This window comes from Telmatherina bonti, assembly GCF_933228915.1.
Source record: "Telmatherina bonti genome assembly, chromosome: 3".
NCBI lineage: Eukaryota > Metazoa > Chordata > Actinopteri > Atheriniformes > Telmatherinidae > Telmatherina > Telmatherina bonti.
The window spans coordinates 34,130,847-34,149,802 of NC_136621.1; the positions used below are offsets into that span (position 1 = coordinate 34,130,847).

An 18,956-nucleotide genomic window follows, 5' to 3' on the forward strand; every position below is an offset into this window, starting at 1 on the left:
CTTTAAAAAAATAAGCATATGTGTACTCAATTTAAGATTTTTAATCTTAGATTTCAGTTTTTGCAGCGTGATGTTTAAGGTTAAACAAACTCATACATTGTGTTTGTTTGTGCTTACAGATGGGAGTGTTTGTTGACTAATGTCGTAGCTCCGTTGATTCAGCTAACAGTGATTTTCCAAACTCCAGTTTGATATTAGTAAGTTTGAAGATTTATTAGAGGTCAAAACGATGCAAGACAAACATCATTAGATCGCACTTTGTTACAAAGGAACAGGAACACTATTACGTTCACATTCCTGCTACATATAAAATGAAAACGTAAAAAAAACAAAACAAAAACATTGCAAATGCTTTTTTAACGTAGTGCAGTCCAGGACATCAGGTCCAGTTCCTTCTTGTTATCTTTTAACCCTCCATACTGCACTGTAGTACAACTCATCCCCACTAGTATTACCAACCCCCCAGTCCAAACCCCCACCCCAGCCCGGCAGCTGCGTCCCTCCCCTCTGATGAGGGCTGATGGTGCTGTATGAGCGGTGGAATTGACAACATTTACGGGTGCGAATGAGAATGATCCATCTTCCTTAGCAGGCCTGTCACCCCACTGGCCAAACTTCATCATGGCCAATTACCACGCCAGACCCCTTCTTCTCTGCTGGTACCGCTGCCCGGCCCCCATCTACACATGAATACATGAACACATTAGATACCATTATAATAAGACAGAGTGTGGCCAAGACAGGAGGGTGTGTGCAGGGATGGCATGTTTGATTGGAATATAAAAAAAAAAAAAAAGAGGAAAAGCTGCTGGTGTGATGAGTTATACATGAAAGAGAAAAGGGGCTTAAAAATGTGTCTGAAGTCTAAAGAGGGGAAGAAAGAGAGAAGTGTGGGTAGTGTACAGCGTAAGCTCTTATTTGGCAGGTCACAGTCCAGTGGTTGTATTGTGTGTTGACGAGCACAGGGGTGTTTAAGAGGTCAGTGAGCACAAACAAACGCCTACACTTACACCTTCACACACACAGATGCAGACGTATTAAAAGGGTCAGTGCAAAACTCTCACCTCATCACCTAAAGGAAATTCTGACTGGTGCCATTAGTGTACATCTTTCCCTCTCTCTCTTCCTCTCACACACACTTTGGTCAGCAGCAGCACACGGGCAAACAGTAATGGAAGCCATTTAGCGCAAAAAAAAAACAAAAAAAACACCCTAAATATCCAGTTTACTGATTTTTGAGGAGTTCAGGATTCAAACAACCAGCTGTTTGCTTATATTTTACTCCAACTTGATATATGCTTTTCCCTCACACCAGTGGTAAAAGCTCGACATGTTCAGTTTACATCTTAAGCAGCATCACTGAGAGATTCAGCACCTTTTAACTGAGGAGACCTCAGCTCTGGTGACACAGAGCAGCATCAGTAAAGTCAGCCATCATCATCTGGTTTGAAGTGCTGAAGTCAGAAAAACAACCAGAGTGTGATGACTGTGAGCTGTGTGAGCTCAGAAAAAAGTTTTATAAGTGCTCTTTTTTTAAACTAAGAGGAGCATCAGCTGAAATCAAGGCCTTTGTGTTTGTGTGTTTCTGACTGGTGCAGTTAACAGAGTAGGTGGGCTTCAACCATAATACACTCAATCCATTATCACAGACAAAATATTAATCAACTTTAGTCTAAATTTTCTGAAAGAAAACAATTGTACTAAAAGAAATAGAATTTTTAAAATCCACTTTGAGTGTAGGACTACAAGTTTTGTTTTCTGTAGCTGCCAGATGATTCTTTATTATGTCTGTTTCTTTTCCAACATTTATAAAAAAAAACAAGTCAAAATGCTAGAGAGGAAATTATAAAAAAGAAAAGGAGAAAAAGTAAATTAGGGAATGAAAAAATAAGAAGGTGAAATCACATTTATTATCAACTAACGTCTTTTGTTTTTCTAATTCACACCTTAGCCATAACCCTGACAATCTGTCTAATTAAGACTAGGACTACAGTTCCAATAAAGATCTTGATAAGGAAACAAACACTTACACACACACACACACACACACACACACGCAGTTAGCGGACCAGTCATTGGTCTATCATAAATGTAGCAGCCCTGAGGACTCTTGTGGCTGCTGGTTAATCCATATTTGTACTAAGTCATCAGTGTCAACATCATCACTCTCCATCACTACATACACTCACACACACTCACTCATAATCTCTCACACAAACACACATCTGGCAATGAGATGAGGATGGATGGGTCATGGTTATGAGTCGAGGTCAACCACAGGTGAGGGGACAGTTTTCATTATCCTCCAATCTAGCATCTAGTCTGTTTGAGTTGTTTTCTGTCGCTGCTGCAGATTCAGACTTCAGAGCAACAAATGGTCTAAATATCACACTGTCTCAGGGACAATGGATCGTTTTATTTATGCACAAATATGCTGTTGCATTTTCACTGTTTATCCAAACTTTCTCTTATTCTTGGGTTGAACCAGAATGGAAGTAATTTTAACAATGAAAAGTGGGGTTTTTTTGGTGTTTTTTTTAAACCAAAAAAGAAGACTGTGGATTACATCATAACACACATGTGTTCTGACATCTCTTTACATCAGCTAGAGGATTTGAGAGTTTGCACAGCAAATGTAACCTTTACAGTTAACGAGAAACCACATATTTGTCACTTCAGTCTCTTCTGCTGCAGTTTTTAACTTCAGTAATGTGTGTGTGTGTGTGTGTGTGTGTGTGTGTGTGTTAAGGCCATTGGGAGTGTGTACGTGCACTCAGATGATCACAGTTCTTATTGTTGTTGGTATCTGGGGAGACAAGAGGCTTTGTGTTAGCTTGGTCTATGTAATGCCACCGGGTATGTGTGTAAATATATATGTTTGTGTGTGTATGTGCTGTGTACATCCTGAACGTGAGGATGAGAGGGATGAAGAGAAAGCGCGAGCTGATCCTGTGGTTATAGACTGGTGGACTTGGTTGTACAGTAAATCCCTGTCTTTGTAAACAGATCAATAAACTCTCAGCTGTAGGTGTGTTTCTTGATGTCAGTGTGGGTGTGCTCACATTGAAAAGCTTCTTTGCTCGCAGCTGTGAGGAAGGTGTAACTCGCTGGAAATATGGTGGGATATAAGAACAGATTGATCACAGCTGTATGCAACACACGGCACCGCAGTACCTTTATGTTACATCCAACACAGGGAGTCCTGATTTGGATTTGTTGTTTAATAAATCTGTACTTTCTTCCTTTTTTTTCCAGACGTCAGATTACTCAACCATGGCTTCATTAGCAGGCGGACTGGATGAGATGAAGAACAGTTTGGCCAATCCAGGTGCAGGGGCGGAGTTAGGAGCCAGCGTGTCCGGTCCACAGTCCTACTCTTTAGTTCCAGGTAAAAAAAAAAAGATTTCCAGCGACTGATTTCACTTCTGTAATACATAGATCTACTTTTTACATTAAATCTATGCATTTTAAGCCCTTTTTAAAAAAAAAAAAAAAAATGTGGCAACAAAGTCAGGCTTGTCTGTTTTTAACTCTCATGCAACATTTGATCAATGCTAAGAGATGAGAAAGAATATGATGCTGCAATCAAATATTCTCGCTTTCCAGAAAAGTCAGTGACAGGTGATGAACAGATGTTAACAGATATTTTACATGTAAAAAAAGGGCTAAACAAGACAAAATGACGATATACTTGGAGACAATGCAAAGAAATTCTTCAGGCAGCCTTTTCTTGTTTCATTTTAACATGAACAAAACACAAAAGAGACAGATGTTAAAAAGAAATTACACAAAATATCTGAACAGAGATTAAAATCATGTGGCATTATATACTGAGAATTTAAATTTAAGATCATAAAGACTGTCTTAATATAGAATACACACACAGAAAGCCAAATATCTTCACCCTCAGCAAAGACTGCATCCACATAAGCTAAGTCCCTAAAGAGCTCAGTGCTTTGGATCTCAGGAGAGGGCAGTAAGGGAAAAAAGAAAGGTGTAAGGATGGAGGGAAAAGTGAGTGCCTCATCTATTCCTCTTTTTCCATTTAGGGGCACTGGGAAAGGCAGTGGTTAATTAAAAGTAGACCAGGGAGCACTTGGACAAGGCTTCGACGCTCCCATATGTAATGAAGAGAATCATTGATCTGGGAATATGGGATATCTGGGAATGGATTCCTTTTTTACTCCCTGAAGCCACAGAGGAATATTACCTGCACACGCCGGAGGAGAAAAAGAGACATAGACACAATGTGTGAGAAAAAGAGAGAGAGAGATAACATTTCCATTTCTGCTTATGCATGCAAACACACACATTCATATTCACATGCACACACGCACTGTCTGAATATTATGCATGCATTTCAATGCCAGCCTTTTCCCTCAGAATAGAGCTCCCTCTAGGGGACGAGAAGTCTGCGTGTTTGACGCAGTCTTATGGCATAGTTGAATTGTTGATACCCTGGACACATGCTGTAGTAGAGCAATATTTACATGCTCAGTCTTTCTTTTTTTTAAGGCCTTTCCAAATCTGTAGAGTATTTCCCTTTACTCTGAACTTCACCCAGTCTACCACAGTGCAAACACACAAAGGGACACACTGTGCACCATTGATCCCTCCAGGTTTGACATGTGTTGCTCTGATGGTTATTTGATGTGAAGGAGTTAGATAGGCAGACAGTGGGACAGATAGAGAGAGGCAGACGATGTCTGTTCATCTGTAGCTGCAAGTGAGCGCTGAGGAGACTTGTACTTGTTTGTTGACCTCTAAAGCAAAGCTGTGGAGAACAGATACATCAATACAACTGGCATACATATGCACAAATACACAGACACACACGTACACAGACACACATCTCTGAGGATCTGGCCCTGTCTGCCCCCTCTAAGTTGGCTGTAGAGAGTCCATCTCTCCGCTTTTCCACACTCTTCTCCCTCTCCTCCATGCCCTGTGCACTGACCCTGAGCGGATGAGTAGCCCGTCTGCACTAATGCCTCGCTGTCGCGTCAAACACCGAGAAAAACTTTACTACATGAGACAGGATGGAGGAGGCAGAGAGGGACAGAGGGAAGGTAGAGTATAGAGAGCATCTTCAAACAGATTAGATATGTAAGAATAAAATGATGCCAACAATTAGTCATCGTACTCTGTTATACATACATACACACACACACACACACACACACACACACACACACACACACACACACACACACACACACACACACAAATATATCTATCTATCTATCTATTTATATATATATATATATATATATATATATATATATATATATATATATAATTATAAATATAACTTAAATATAAATTATGAATTAATTGCTCGTCATTAATGATTGTCCTTTACTTTTGTTTTATGACAACACATATAGAAAGTGAACATGTCCCATAATCCTCCATTGTCTGTTTGGTTCAGTAGTATTGTCAGGAATTCTTGGCTGTAAATCTTGAGACGGCAACATAGACCTTGGACAATAGGAGTGTGACACATGAGTATTATAAGTCACAACTATCTGCAGTTTTTAATTTTATTAGAGCTATAACTTGCCATATGTACATTTTTAAATTTTATTACATACAACGAGGCATATCGCTTAGCTCTAACACTGAGCATGTGCTATTACCTTCCAACTATAAGAATCTGTGAATTAGAAGAGCAAGAAATTGTGATTGGAAGGAAAGTAAAGTAATGGACATGTAAAAGCATCATGCAGAACAGATTGATAGTCCTTTCTTGTAAAAGACTCCTAACATTTGCAACTTCCACAACAAATGGGCAAAATAAGGGGAAGCATATAAATGATTTTGAAAGAAAATAAATGAATAAAAGGGTTACATATGCTTTTACATGCTGGTTATTTACTTAAGAGTAGTGTGACCTAATAATGCTATAATGTAAGAAGACCAAAACAAAAAACAAAAAAAAAAAAACATTTTCATATTCTTAAAGTGCTTACATCTTTCTCTTTGTATTCTTCATTGCCTTTATTTTGTTCCATATTGTTTCCCTTTCCTCTTATCTTGTAGGTCTCCTATTTATTTACCTCACCCCCTCCTTCCTCCTTCACGTCCTTTCATTTAGTTAGTGGTGACTAAGTGGAGGGGAAGTGAATGGGATTGATGGTGTTAGGATCTGAGCTGTTTATGATGATGATAAATGTGTGTGTGCAGACAGCAGGAGGCGGTTGTTCATGCGTCTGCGCATGTGTGTGTGGCTGAGTGTGTATACATGATGATGATGAATGGAGGGCACCCTCTTCACGCACTCCTAATGTCTACTGTGTGCAAACATAGAGAAATGATTTGGTGCGACACACTGTCATGTAGTCTAATGCAGTTATATATCCTTTCCACCAACTGACAGACAGAGGAAGGAGGAGGTGGTGGAGGTAACGAGAAAACGGGGAGTTGGTAAATTAATAGATGCCAGAGGATGAAAAATAAGAAGGGAAGAAACAAAGAAAGAGATAGAATAAGCTACTGGGAAGTGTAGCATTTTCTAGATGACACTTGTAGCATCTTAATGCTTCAACATACAGTTTTAGTTTCTGTCAGGGGCAAAAATAAGCCATAAATACACAACAGCATGAGAGTAATAACTGTAATGAGTTACCCTGAGGATCCTTAATACAGCCACACACAGGGAGTTCTGGACAAATGACCAGTTTATTGGTGGAGGAGTATGAACAGAAGATCAGTCCGGGGGAATGGTCTGCAGAAGAAACCAGGCAACAGCTGGGAGGTAAACAGGATGGCAAAATACTCGTCCAGGCAACGACAAGGCTCAGAGATCCAAAGACAGGCAGGCTCAGTAACGAGAAGATCCGAAAAGTTGCGGTGTCCGTCGAGGGCAAGGCAAGGAGGGTAATCCAGGGGCATAAAGCAGAAAGTCGGCAACTGAGGATCAATCCGTAGAACGCTGGAACAAAACTAGACATAGGTCTGATTATTATCTGGCAGAGAAAGAGGGATTGGAGGGAGCTTAAGTAGGCAGTGAGAGAAAAGGAAACCAGGTGAACTGAATGAGGTAGCAGAGGCAATTAGGAAGCCAGCAGGTGGATCGAGTAATCAATGATGAGCGCCAGGGGATCAGGGTGGCAAAAACATGACAGTACCCCCCCCCTCAAGGTCCGGCACCAGACGGACCACCAGGCATGTCAGGATGGTGGAGATGAAAATCCCGAACAAGGGACCCATCCAAAATAAAACGAGCAGGAACCCAAGAGCGCTCCTCCGGCCCATAACCCTCCCAGTCAACCAGGTACTGCAACCCACGGCCCCGCCGCCGGGAGCGGAGTAGACGACGAACAGTGTAGGCAGGCCCCCCATCAATGAACCGGGCGGGAGGAGGGGGCCCGGAGGGGGGTGCAAACTGGGAAGAGAACACAGGTTTGATACGGGAGACATGGAAAGTGGGGCAAACCCGCAGGGTCCTAGGCAGTCGAAGACGTACAGCCATGGGGTTAACCACCCTGGTTATATTGAAATGGCCAATGAAGCGAGGGGCCAACTTGCGATTCTCAACCCGAAGGGGAAGGTCCTTGGTTGACAACCACACCTCCTGCCCCACTTGATACTCCGGTGCAGCAATCCGCCGACGATTAGCAGCCCGTGAATACACTGCAGACGTCTTCAACAGGGCACAACGAGCCCTCCGCCATACACGCTGACATCTCAGTGCTGCTGAGTGAGCCGAGGGGACTGTGATGGCAAGCTCCTGTAAATCAAAGACTGGCGGCTGGTATCCATAAACAGTGTAGAACGGAGAGAGCCCTGTGGAGCTGGAGGGGAGCGAGTTAAGGGAATATTCCACCCAAGGAATGTTCTGTGACCACATGGAGGGATCCCGTTCACACAACATACGTAGCTTAGTCTCCACCTCCTGGTTGACCCGCTCCGTCTGTCCATCTGTCTGTGGATGATACCCAGAGGAGAGGCTCACTTGGATCCCAAGAAGGTTACAAAACTCCTTCCAAAATCGAGACACAAATTGGGGACCTCTGTCAGAGACGATGTCATCCGGAAGTCCATGTAAACGAAATACCTCCCTGGCAAGGATCTCCCCTAATTCCTTAGAAGACGGCAACTTGGCAAGAGGAATCAAATGAGTCATTTTGGAGAAACGGTCAACTATGGTAAGTAGTACTGAATGATTCTTGGAATTGGGCAGACCTGTGATGAAATCCATTGACAAATGAGACCAAGGACGACGTGGAATTGGGAGCGGCCGCAGAAAACCAGCTGGCGGTCGATGAGAAGACTTAGCTTGGGAACAGACACGGCAAGCAGCGATAAATTCCTTGACGTCCTGGACCAAGGTCTCCCACCAGAAGCGACTCTGTACCACTGACAGAGTCTTGGTCACACCTGGGTGACAAAATAAACGAGAACAATGACAAAATGACAGTACCTCTGGGACAAGGTGCACTGGAACAAAGAGGCGACCCTGGGGACAGTTCTCAGGAATCTGGTGTTGTTGTTGGGCCTCCCTTATCTCTCTCTCCAAACCGAGTCTGACGACCCCCAGCCGGACAGAATGGGGAAGGATGTAGTCATTCTGACCATCGGACTGTCCCTCCTCCGGAACCTCGTGAAGCCTTGAGAGAGAATCCGGCTTGGTGTTCTTAGTTCCTGGTCTGTAGGATAGGGAGAAGTTTAATCTGCTGAAGAACAGGGACCATCTAGCCTGTCTGGGATTGAGTCTCTTAGCAGATCGTAGGTACTCAAGGTTCTTATGATCCGTCCACACAATGAATGGGTGCTTAGCCCCCTCCAGCCAGTGCCTCCACTCCTCGAGTGCCAGTTTAACCGCCAGGAGCTCGCGATCTCCCACATCATAATTCCTCTCGGTTGTGGAGAGACCTCTTGAAAAGAAGGCACATGGATGAGTCTTGCCATCAGAAAACCTTTGACTTAGAATAGCACCCACTCCTGAGTCAGAGGCATCCACTTCAACAATAAACTGCCGATCAGAATCCGGTGCATGGAGGACAGGTGCCGAGGTGAACAAGTCCTTTAGGCGAGAGAAGGCACGGTCCGCCGCTGTGTTCCAAATAAACCTGTTCTTAGATGAAGTAAGAGCATGCAAAGGTGAGGCGATGGAACTGTAATTTCTTATGAACCTGCGATAGAAATTGGCAAAGCCGAGGAATCTCTGAAGTTGCTTGCGAGACTGGGGAACCGGCCATTCCTTCACCGCTGAAACTTTGCTGAGATCCATGGACATTCTGTTGGGCGAGATGACATAGCCCAGAAACGATATAGAACTTCGGTGGAACTCACACTTCTCTGCTTTTACAAAAAGGTTATTCTGTAAGAGACGGAGAAGGACAGTGCGGACATGGCTCTGGTGCGTGGGGAGGTCTTTGGAAAAAAATCAAAATGTCATCAAGATAAACAAAAACATATAGTCCAACCATATCTCTGAGAACATCATTAATTAGTGACTGAAAAACTGCAGGGGCATTGGTTAGGCCAAAAGGCATGACAAGGTACTCGTAGTGCCCTGTGGGTGTATTGAATGCCGTCTTCCACTCATCTCCCTCTTTGATGCGGATGAGGTGATAGGCATTCCTGAGATCCAGCTTGGTGAAGATGGTGGCACCCTGAATGAGATCAAACGCAGTGTTCATAAGGGGAAGAGGATAACGGTTCTTTATAGTTATGTCATTTAGTCCTCTGTAGTCAATGCATGGTCTTAGAGTTCCATCCTTCTTTCCTACAAAAAAAAACAACCCTGCAGCAGCAGGAGATGAAGAGGGGCGTATTATTCCAGTCTTAAGTGCCCCTTCAATGTACTCCTTCATGGCATGAGTCTCAGGTCCTGACAAGGAGTATAAACGGCCCTTGGGAGGGAAGGTACCGGGTAAAAGATCAATGGAGCAGTCATAGGGACGATGTGGAGGAAGAGAAGTTGCCAAGTGCTTGTTGAATACCTGCTTGAGATCGTGATACTCAGGAGGAACCTTAGAAAGATCTGGGGAGGTCTCTTGACAAACTGGTTCAGCGGAGAGTGAATTAGCCGTTAGAAGACATGTGGAATAACAAGAGGATGACCAGCTCAGGACCTCACTTGTCCTCCAATCAATGTGCGGATTGTGGTGAAGCAGCCATGAAGCACCAAGAATAATGGGTAGCTCAGGGGAATGGATGACAAGGAAGGATACCATCTCCTGGTGATTTCCTCCTACAATGAACTTGAGAGGCGCAGTCTCTTCCGTGATCTGGTGCAACACATGACCATCAAGTGCAAATACTTTCTGCTTTTTAGAGGTGGGTAGTAATGGAATGTTAAGAGATCTTGCCTAGCCTGCATCAATGAATTCCGTATCAGCCCCAGAATCGATACATGCCATAACCTGCTTAGGAAGACCATTTATGAGGAGTTGTGCCTGTAACGAGACTAAAGAGGATTTCACCAACCTCTGACTCAGTAGGAACCTCCTATCTCCTACTGAGCCTGGTCTTTTAATGGACACCGGTGAACCAGGTGACCGCTCTCTCCGCAATAGAAGCACAATCCCTCCTTTGAACGTCGTGCCCTCTCTTGTGGTGTCAAGCGGGTCCGTCCAATCTGCATGGGAACCACAGGGTCCCCTACTGGAGCTGGAAATACAGGAGATTGTGCCAGGGGATTACATTGTGACATGGGCCTTGGTTCAGTGCGAAGGCTGTTAGAGGTTCGGCTCCTCTCCACTCTGCGTTCGTGAAGCCTCTGATCGATCCTGGAGGAGAGCATCTCCAGCTGGTTCAGACATCTCGGAGCTTCCCGGGTAGCCAGTTTGTCCTTAATCTCCTCATTAAGTCCTTGATAGAAAGCGTCACATAACGCCTCATCATTCCAGCGGCTTTCTGCTGAGAGAGTATGAAAATCTATTATATAGTCAGTAACCCGTCTCTTGCCTTGCTTTAGAGCTAACAGACCCCAGGCAGCTTCTCTCTCAGGTGGGACTGGGTCAAAGACTCTGATGAGCTCCCTTGTGAAGTCCTTGTAATCATAGCAGATGAGCGAGTCTCTCTGCCATTCGGCCGTTCCCCACAGCTTGGCTTTCCCTGAAAAAAGTGAAATCATATAGGCAATCCTAGCCCGTTCTGACGGGAAGGAAGAGGGCTGCAATTCAAAATGGATCTCACACTGGGTTATGAAGGGCCGACACTGACTCCGCTCACCTGAAAATACCTCTGGAGGAGTCAGACATGGTTCATGGCAAGGTGAGACTTGGCAAAGAGACGATGATCCAGTAGCTTGGACAGAGGCACCTTCCAGCGGAGCTCTAACTGAGGAGAGGTTAGAGAGCATAGTCATCATGTCCTGCATGCTTGATTCCAATTTGGTGATGGACTTCTCAACACATGAGCGCCAATCCTGTGTGGACGATGGATCCATGTTGGCCAGATAATACTGTAATGAGTTACCCTGAGGATCCTTAATACAGCCACACACAGGGAGTTCTGGACAAATGACCAGTTTATTGGTGGAGGAGTATGAACAGAAGATCAGTCCGGGGGAATGGTCTGCAGAAGAAACCAGGCAACAGCTGGGAGGTAAACAGGATGGCAAAATACTCGTCCAGGCAACGACAAGGCTCAGAGATCCAAAGACAGGCAGGCTCGGTAACCAGAAGATCCGAAAAGTTGCGGTGTCCGTCGAGGGCAAGGCAAGGAGGGTAATCCAGGGGCATAAAGCAGAAGGTCGGCAACTGAGGATCAATCCGTAGAACGCTGGAACAAAACTAGACATAGGTCTGATTATTATCTGGCAGAGAAGGAGGGATTGGAGGGAGCTTAAGTAGGCAGTGAGAGAAAAGGAAACCAGGTGAACTGAATGAGGTAGCAGAGGCAATTAGGAAGCCAGCAGGTGGATCGAGTAATCAATGATGAGCGCCAGGGGATCAGGGTGGCAAAAACATGACAAATAACTATAAATAGCATAGGTATGCATTATAACATGTGTAATTCAACATTAGCAATTATACACTAAAGATGTAAACTAAAAACAAACAAAGTAAATAGCTTCACACTTTTTCATCATAATTTTGAATAACTTCTGTGATGAACCGATGACCTGTCCAGGGTGAACCCTGTCTTTCACCTTGTGATGAGCTAACCCTAACCCTAACATTCCCTCGACCCTTAACTGGATTAAGCAGTATAGAAAATGAATGAATCAATAAATTTTGAGTAACTTAAGACGTTATTACTTCAAATTCCAGAATATCACGAGGGAAACAAGCTACTGCTGACGTAGCTGATGCTATCTTACAAGTAAGCTAAGCTAATGTTGGTTTGGCTAGCTTAGCTGTGAAACTATTAATATTTGTTTTGTTTTGCGTTTTTGGGGGGACAGTGACAAATATTTTAGTTAAATGGGTGACATTATACATGGAGAGACCACTGTCTGACTGAGAGAAGTTGCACTTTAGTTAAGTGTTTGAGAAAGAGGAGCCTCTCCAGTGATATTCCCTTGGATAACACAGGAAGCCCTGACATGGACACTGTAAAATTAAACACAGCTTTTGTGTGCTCCAGCAGCAGATACTGCCTTGTAAGTCTTTTAAGGGTGAAAGAAGAACAAACAAAAGCAAAACAAATTATCTAGTTTCTGTAAAGTAGCCTATAAGTCCATCTTCTGATATAAATATGTCTTGATAATTCTTCCTTTTGTTAAGGTAGGACTTGTATTTCTTTTAGTTTTTGGGCTGTAGGTTGGACAAATCCTGATTTTGGCACTTTATTTAAATTATTTTATTGAAATTTATTTAATTAAAGATACCCACATGGCACAGAGATATGAATTATGAATATGGTAATAGTGATACATAAGTGATTGTGATGATGACATCAAGCAATAAGACACTGCTGACAGGACATGTGTCTTTATAGGTCGAGATCTATCTAGCACAACTCTGCCGGGCTACCCTCCTCACGTCCCTCCCACTGGACAGGGCAGCTACTCTACTCCTTCCCTCACTGGCATGGTACCTGGTGAGTAGAAACACACATACAGTGCATGCAAAAGCAGTGTATCATGACAATCAGTTCAATTTAGTTCAATTCAGTCTTATGTAGATACATTAATTCACAGAAAGAAGAAAACAACAATTCTTTCTGAGCAACTTCTTGGTAACAGTGGGGAGAAAAAGTCCCTTCTTAAGGGCAAGAAACCCCACTGCCAGAAGTTAAACCTCAGCTCAACCAAAACCCCTTACTATTTTTTTAGTTTGTCCATGGTCAGACCAGTAGCTACGAACCAGATATATTCAAGGAACCACACAATAATTTTACTAAACCAAACTGAAGCACCGTCTTCACCTCAGACATAACTGATTTACATATATTTGAGACTTTATTTTTTGTCAGCATGGGTTAGGAAGGTTCTACACACACACACACTAATGGTTTTAACTCACTCAGTAAGAGTAATATCAATAAAAACTTTGCCTTGCCTTCGACTATTTCTCTAATTACAACAAATCACAAAGCCAAAAGATCTGTACTTGTATCTCTCTTTCGTTGTTATTGCATATATGTACTGTGTGTGTGTGAGTGTGTGTCTTCAGAGAGTGTATTTAGCTTTGCTACTTCCTCTTTCTTGTCTGTCTACACTGTGGCTGACAGTGCTCCCTGAGGGTGGCATGTGTGTGTTTGTGTGTCGACGTGTGCATGTGTTTGTGGCAGTGTTTTGTGTGTGTGTATCCCTGTGTATCATTAGAAACCAGCCACAGCAGCACAGCTGTCCCTCCTCAACATTAGTAATTTGTTTTTAATGAGAATCACCAGTGACCCACGACTAATTCATTCATTCCCTTCCACTCTGCCTTCCACGGCGCTTTTGTGTTTCAATCCTGGAACGCTATTCTTGTTCTCTCTCATCTCTTTTGCTCACTCTTGCAACAGTGCACATGGTCAGTGTAAAGTATACTGCTGCAAAATAAAGGGCGAAACACAAACAGCACAGAGGAGCTAAGTAAAAAAAAAAAAAAAAGAAAAAGAGAAAAACAACAATGTTGTTTACAAGTTGTTGTCTCTGTGTATTCCCAATAATTCAATATGTGACACGCACACCCATGGGCTGACACACACAGTCTCAGTAGACGTGTAGGAACAGCACGTCTAAAGATGGGTAACCCTGTCGCCCCGTCCCCCTGTGCTCAACCCCGTCCTGTCCTCAGGTTTGACAGTATATTTGATTGTGTGTTTGGGTTGGTGTATGTGATTGTTTGCGTGCACGTACGTTTGTTTTTGACAGTGTGTGTGTTTGCGACCTTGACACTGAGCTACACAAGGGAGACCCCTGATCCTTCTTTCCTCTCCTCTCTCCCCTCCGCCTCCCGTCTCCTAAACAACCTGACACATTGCCGTCACTACGGTGATGACAAGGGAGAGGATGTTCGCACCCAGGGGTGCCATGGAGACCGCATCCCGACCCCACCTGACAGACGCAGCTAAACAGACACACACATATAAGCGTGAATAGTTGCACAAAGAAAAAAAAAACTTGTACATACAAACACACACTAACAGTGTCAGCGTTTAAGTTTTCTTTCTGAATGAATTATCCGTGGCTGACTAGAATTATTGAAGGCGATAATCTACAAACTTTGCCTCTCCAGCTTGTTTTATCTCAGCAATTCTCGGGGCAAATTATCCTCCTTTTTGTTCGCTCTGTCTAATATCATACCTTCATTAAACAAGCAACTCTCTTCTGCTGTTCTCCTTCCCTCTCCGTCTCTCTGTCTTTCTCTCGGCAGCAGGGGGGCTGACACTCAGAGGGGGTGTAGGAGAGCAGTGAGGCAGAACCGACAGAACGAGAGGCAGAGAAGAGGAATGGGTGGAGGGGGGTAGGCTGGAAGGAGGGGGCATCAGGGTCTGTGACTGTCAGCTATGGGAGAGGGATCCCCTGGGAGGAGGGATGCTTCAGGAGAAAAGAAAGAAAGAGCAAAAGAGTGAAAAAAGGAGAGCAAGTCAGAAGAGAAATGGGGGTGAAAAAAAAAGAGAGGAAATGGAGAAGAATGTTGTTTTGATGTGAAGGGTGATGGGTGGGCTGTAGTCAGGCAGGCCAGAGGACAAGAGAAAAAAATAAAGAGAAAAGGGTGAAGGGAGAAGAGATAGAAGACAAGAGGGAAGAGTAGACCCCAGACAGTGAGTAGTAAATGAGGGAGAAAAGCTACGCTATCATCCACTGTATGGTAGGACCACTAGTCTAGCTAAGCTCTCCAGATCAGTCCGGACTGGTCTGCATCACACTGGAAACAAGATAAAGATGAATTAATTAGGAGCTAAAATAAAATGAAATAAAATTAAATATTCTTTTATTTAATTCTGCATTTATTTAGAATGACAAAATGTTACCAATTTTTTTTATAAAACCATGTATTATGAAAGATTGGAGCATATGCGCTTTGTCAAATCAGGTTGTTGTTACTTATTTACAGCCATACAATCCAATAAAACCCAACCAACACACACACACTTGTTTCTAAACGTTTTCTGCGAAGCAACAGTCAGTGAGTTTAAATGAGACTGACAAACTCTAAATGAAAGTCTGAAAAAAATGGGGCTTTTGATATATATGTGAAAATGATACTATATTATGCAAAAGTCAGGCTTGTACATTCAGGTTGGGTGTCAAATTCAAGTCAAACTAAATGTCCACAGTGAGCTAAAACTTGAGCTCTACTTAACTATGCAGGCAGATCTATCTTTTGATCTATCCATTGTCCATCCTTTCTGGTAATCAATTGGAGACTGTTATCATACATTTACGTAAGGCTGGATTATTGTACCTACCTGCACCAGGACATTAGCTTGTCACTTTATTCTGCCTACAGCTGGTATAGGATCCAGCAGCCAATCTCCTTACTAGTACCAGAATAAGCCTAAGTATTACCCCTGGTCCACTCTCTATCCACTGAACTCGATTCTCCATTCTTAATGTAATTCCAGAAATCTTAGATGCTCTGAAAAACTTCAAGTTGTTCCCCAATCGAGGTTTGCTAAAAAGGGAGATCCTGCTTTTGCAGTGGCAGCTCCAAAGCTACAGAACAGCCCTCCACTGTTATTAAATATTCCCTCTCTATTAACCGCTGTAAAACACAGCTTAAGACAAATATGTTCTCCTCTGATCTGCACATATTGCTCTTAGTATTTTTGTTGTTTTTACCTTTTGCTTTTTCACGCTTTACTAGTTCAATAAACTGGACAGGATCATCATCTGTTCTTGCTCCTTTTTGTGATATCTTACAGGTGGAGATTTTTCTGGAAGTCCATACTCCCATCCGCAGTATTCCACGTACAACGAGTCATGGAGATTTCCAAACCCAAGCCTATTAGGTTGGTGGATCCCATACTGTTACAATCCGACTTGATAGTTGCATCCTGGAACGTATATTTCATTCTTCCCCACACACCATTTCTATTCCTGTAATACAGTCTTGTATCTCTCATGTTCCACTGTTCATATTTTCATCATTTTATTCTTCATTAGTGTGTGTTGAAGACATGCTGATGGGTCTGTGGAGAGATTTCTTTTAAAATGTTGGAAATTTGGTGTATAAATGCATTTGAGGACAGGATGGGGCAAACAGTGAACTTATAAGGTGTCATTACTTTTGCTTTTATTAATTTTATTACATTAATCCCAATCCCAGTTAGCATCACTGCGTTGTTAACGCTAACAGGTTTTACATCTCTGCTTCCACATTTAAGAAGAGATATTAAAAAACATTCCGCATCAGAGGTATTACATTTAAAGGTGAGATTTTCAGGGGGGAGGTGATGGCATAAAAGGTCAACAGTTAGGATAGGTCAGGCTGTGATGACCTCTACTATGCCTCCACCCTTTCCTCGCCTCACCTCTCCTTTTCCCTCCTTCCCTCCATCCCTCTGTCCCCAGTGTTTCAGCAGGATTATGGGTCTCTCCTGGGGACGGAGATCGGCTGCTCGTCCAGTCTCTTCACCAGCCAGGCAGGACAGATGCAAGGTAGGTGAAGAAAGAAAGAGAAGAGAAAAAGCAAGTTGGGAAAAAAATGTAGTCAAGCGCATGTGTGAGGATCTGCCATACATACAGACAGAGGATAAGAAAGAAAAACAAGAGAAAGAAAGGCCACATTAGCTTGAAAACAAATGAGTGGACACATAATGTGAAGACAAGATGCACGTTAGGACATCTTGGCAGCTTTGATGGATAGTAGTAGAGAAGAAAAGGTAGCATGAGATAAAGGAAGAGGAGAAAAATAAAGAGAAGGAAGGCGAGTTTATAAAAAAGGGGAAGTGAGGGCATCTGAAGTCTTGAGTGAGACTAAAGAGTTTGTCAGCTCGGCTTAATGCCTCACTTCCCCAAAGAGGCTCCTGAGATTACCTGGACTGTAGACAGACATAACCTGTCAGCACACAGCTAGTCTGATTGATGGAAGTGACAGAGACAGGTGTGTGTGTGTAGGTGGCTTTTTTTCCATGTGTATTAAGGGGTGTGAGTGTGGGTTTCTGTGTGTCGTCGGGGTTACGGTATTGAATTGACCTCCTCCCTGGGGAGAGAATAGACTCAAGGGATCAGTGATGGTAGAGCTGTACTCAGTGTGTCAACTTAGACTGTCACTTAGATGGTGTGTGAGTGTGTGTGTGTGTGTGTGTGTGTGTGTGTGTGTGTGTGTGTGAGGAAGTGAGCGCGAGAGCGGACTGAGCCAGTTCTATTGGTTGTACATGAAAGGGAGACGGTTTTTTTTCAGCCATTGGCTTCATCAGCCCATGTCATCTCATCCCAGCCTTTCACCACTCACATTCTTAGTAAAATATAATCTTAACAGAAAATTGAAGCTGCTCATTTCACATTTACACAGCGCTTTAATGGAGAATTCAGATTTATTACAACCTGAGACATATTTTTGTCATTGTAACCATCGTTCCTATCTGTAAGAGAAATAACTCGGAGTTAATTGCTGAGATTTGTGAGCGTGATGACATTGCAATGGGAGTCCATGGAAAAAAAGAAACCAGCAAAGGACATTAATAAAAGTGTTAAATCTTCAGATTAGCTAAACGTTCATGGAAGAGACGGTACTTTTCCTGGCCTGGAGGGTATTATTGCCCATTTTGAAGTGCTTTCATCTGTACTTTCAGTCTTATACTCGTTGATGTGGTTTGCCATTTGTCCTGCTAGCTGCCACTACAGCCTGCTGATTGCATATTTAATAGCTGGTAAAGAATTTGCACTTGACGAGCAGAAATTAGGCATATGAAGATTTTTTTCCCGGCGACACTGGTGTGTCTCAGCAGTTTTAAGACTTAATCATAATTTGCTATCACCCCTGCATGTATAGACAGTCTGCAGCAGAACTACACAGAAATCCCCCTTTACACCCCCGCCTAAACAAATTAAGTAGCATTTGTCTTTGCTAACGGAAGACACCACAGTTTATGCAAATTCAAAACATCCAAAGCAAAAAATAACCCCGTTTTGGTTTGTAGCACTTGAAGAAATCCCTAACGGCTATCAGATTCTGCGCATAACTCTTCAGTTTTAAGGCACATTAAGATAAATAAAGAAAAATAAGAACATTTTTATAAACTTTTATTGAAACATTTTTATATGTATTTTTTTTAACTGTTCAAATAGTTTAAATATATCTGTGTCTATGTGTCCGTGCAGGATCACCATATTATTACAGTGCTACATCCCGGGGGGCAGGCCCCACTGCCACTGCAACAGCCTCAGCCTACGATCGCCACTGACCCCCCTTCAGAAGAGAGAAGAGGAGGATGAGGAAGGAAGGGAGGGAGGAATGGATAGCACCAGCACGGCTCAGTGAAAACTTGCCAATGTGTGAACCACAATGAGGAGAAGATTTCAAACTTTGACGTCAGTGAAGTTTGCCTTTGTCTTTGATTGACTCTACAACACAACAAACACACTCCTTGGCTTTAGCACAACGCTGTCAGGGTGT

General features: G+C 43.0%; 1 protein-coding gene across 2 annotated transcripts in view; it reads left to right on the forward strand.

Moving 5' to 3' along the window:
- Window positions 1–18,744, forward strand: part of pax5 (paired box 5) — a gene marked incomplete at both ends in the record, with an annotated part of 56,133 nt that extends 37,389 nt beyond the window's left edge. For both annotated transcript variants that reach the window (XM_079238229.1, XM_079238230.1), the window contains 5 exons: window positions 3,256–3,388; window positions 12,898–12,999; window positions 16,261–16,347; window positions 16,910–16,996; window positions 18,662–18,744. In XM_079238229.1, the coding sequence (XP_079094355.1) occupies window positions 3,256–3,388; window positions 12,898–12,999; window positions 16,261–16,347; window positions 16,910–16,996; window positions 18,662–18,744 (492 nt within the window). The remainder of the gene's footprint in view (window positions 1–3,255; window positions 3,389–12,897; window positions 13,000–16,260; window positions 16,348–16,909; window positions 16,997–18,661) is intronic.
- Window positions 18,745–18,956: the final 212 nt, after the last annotated feature.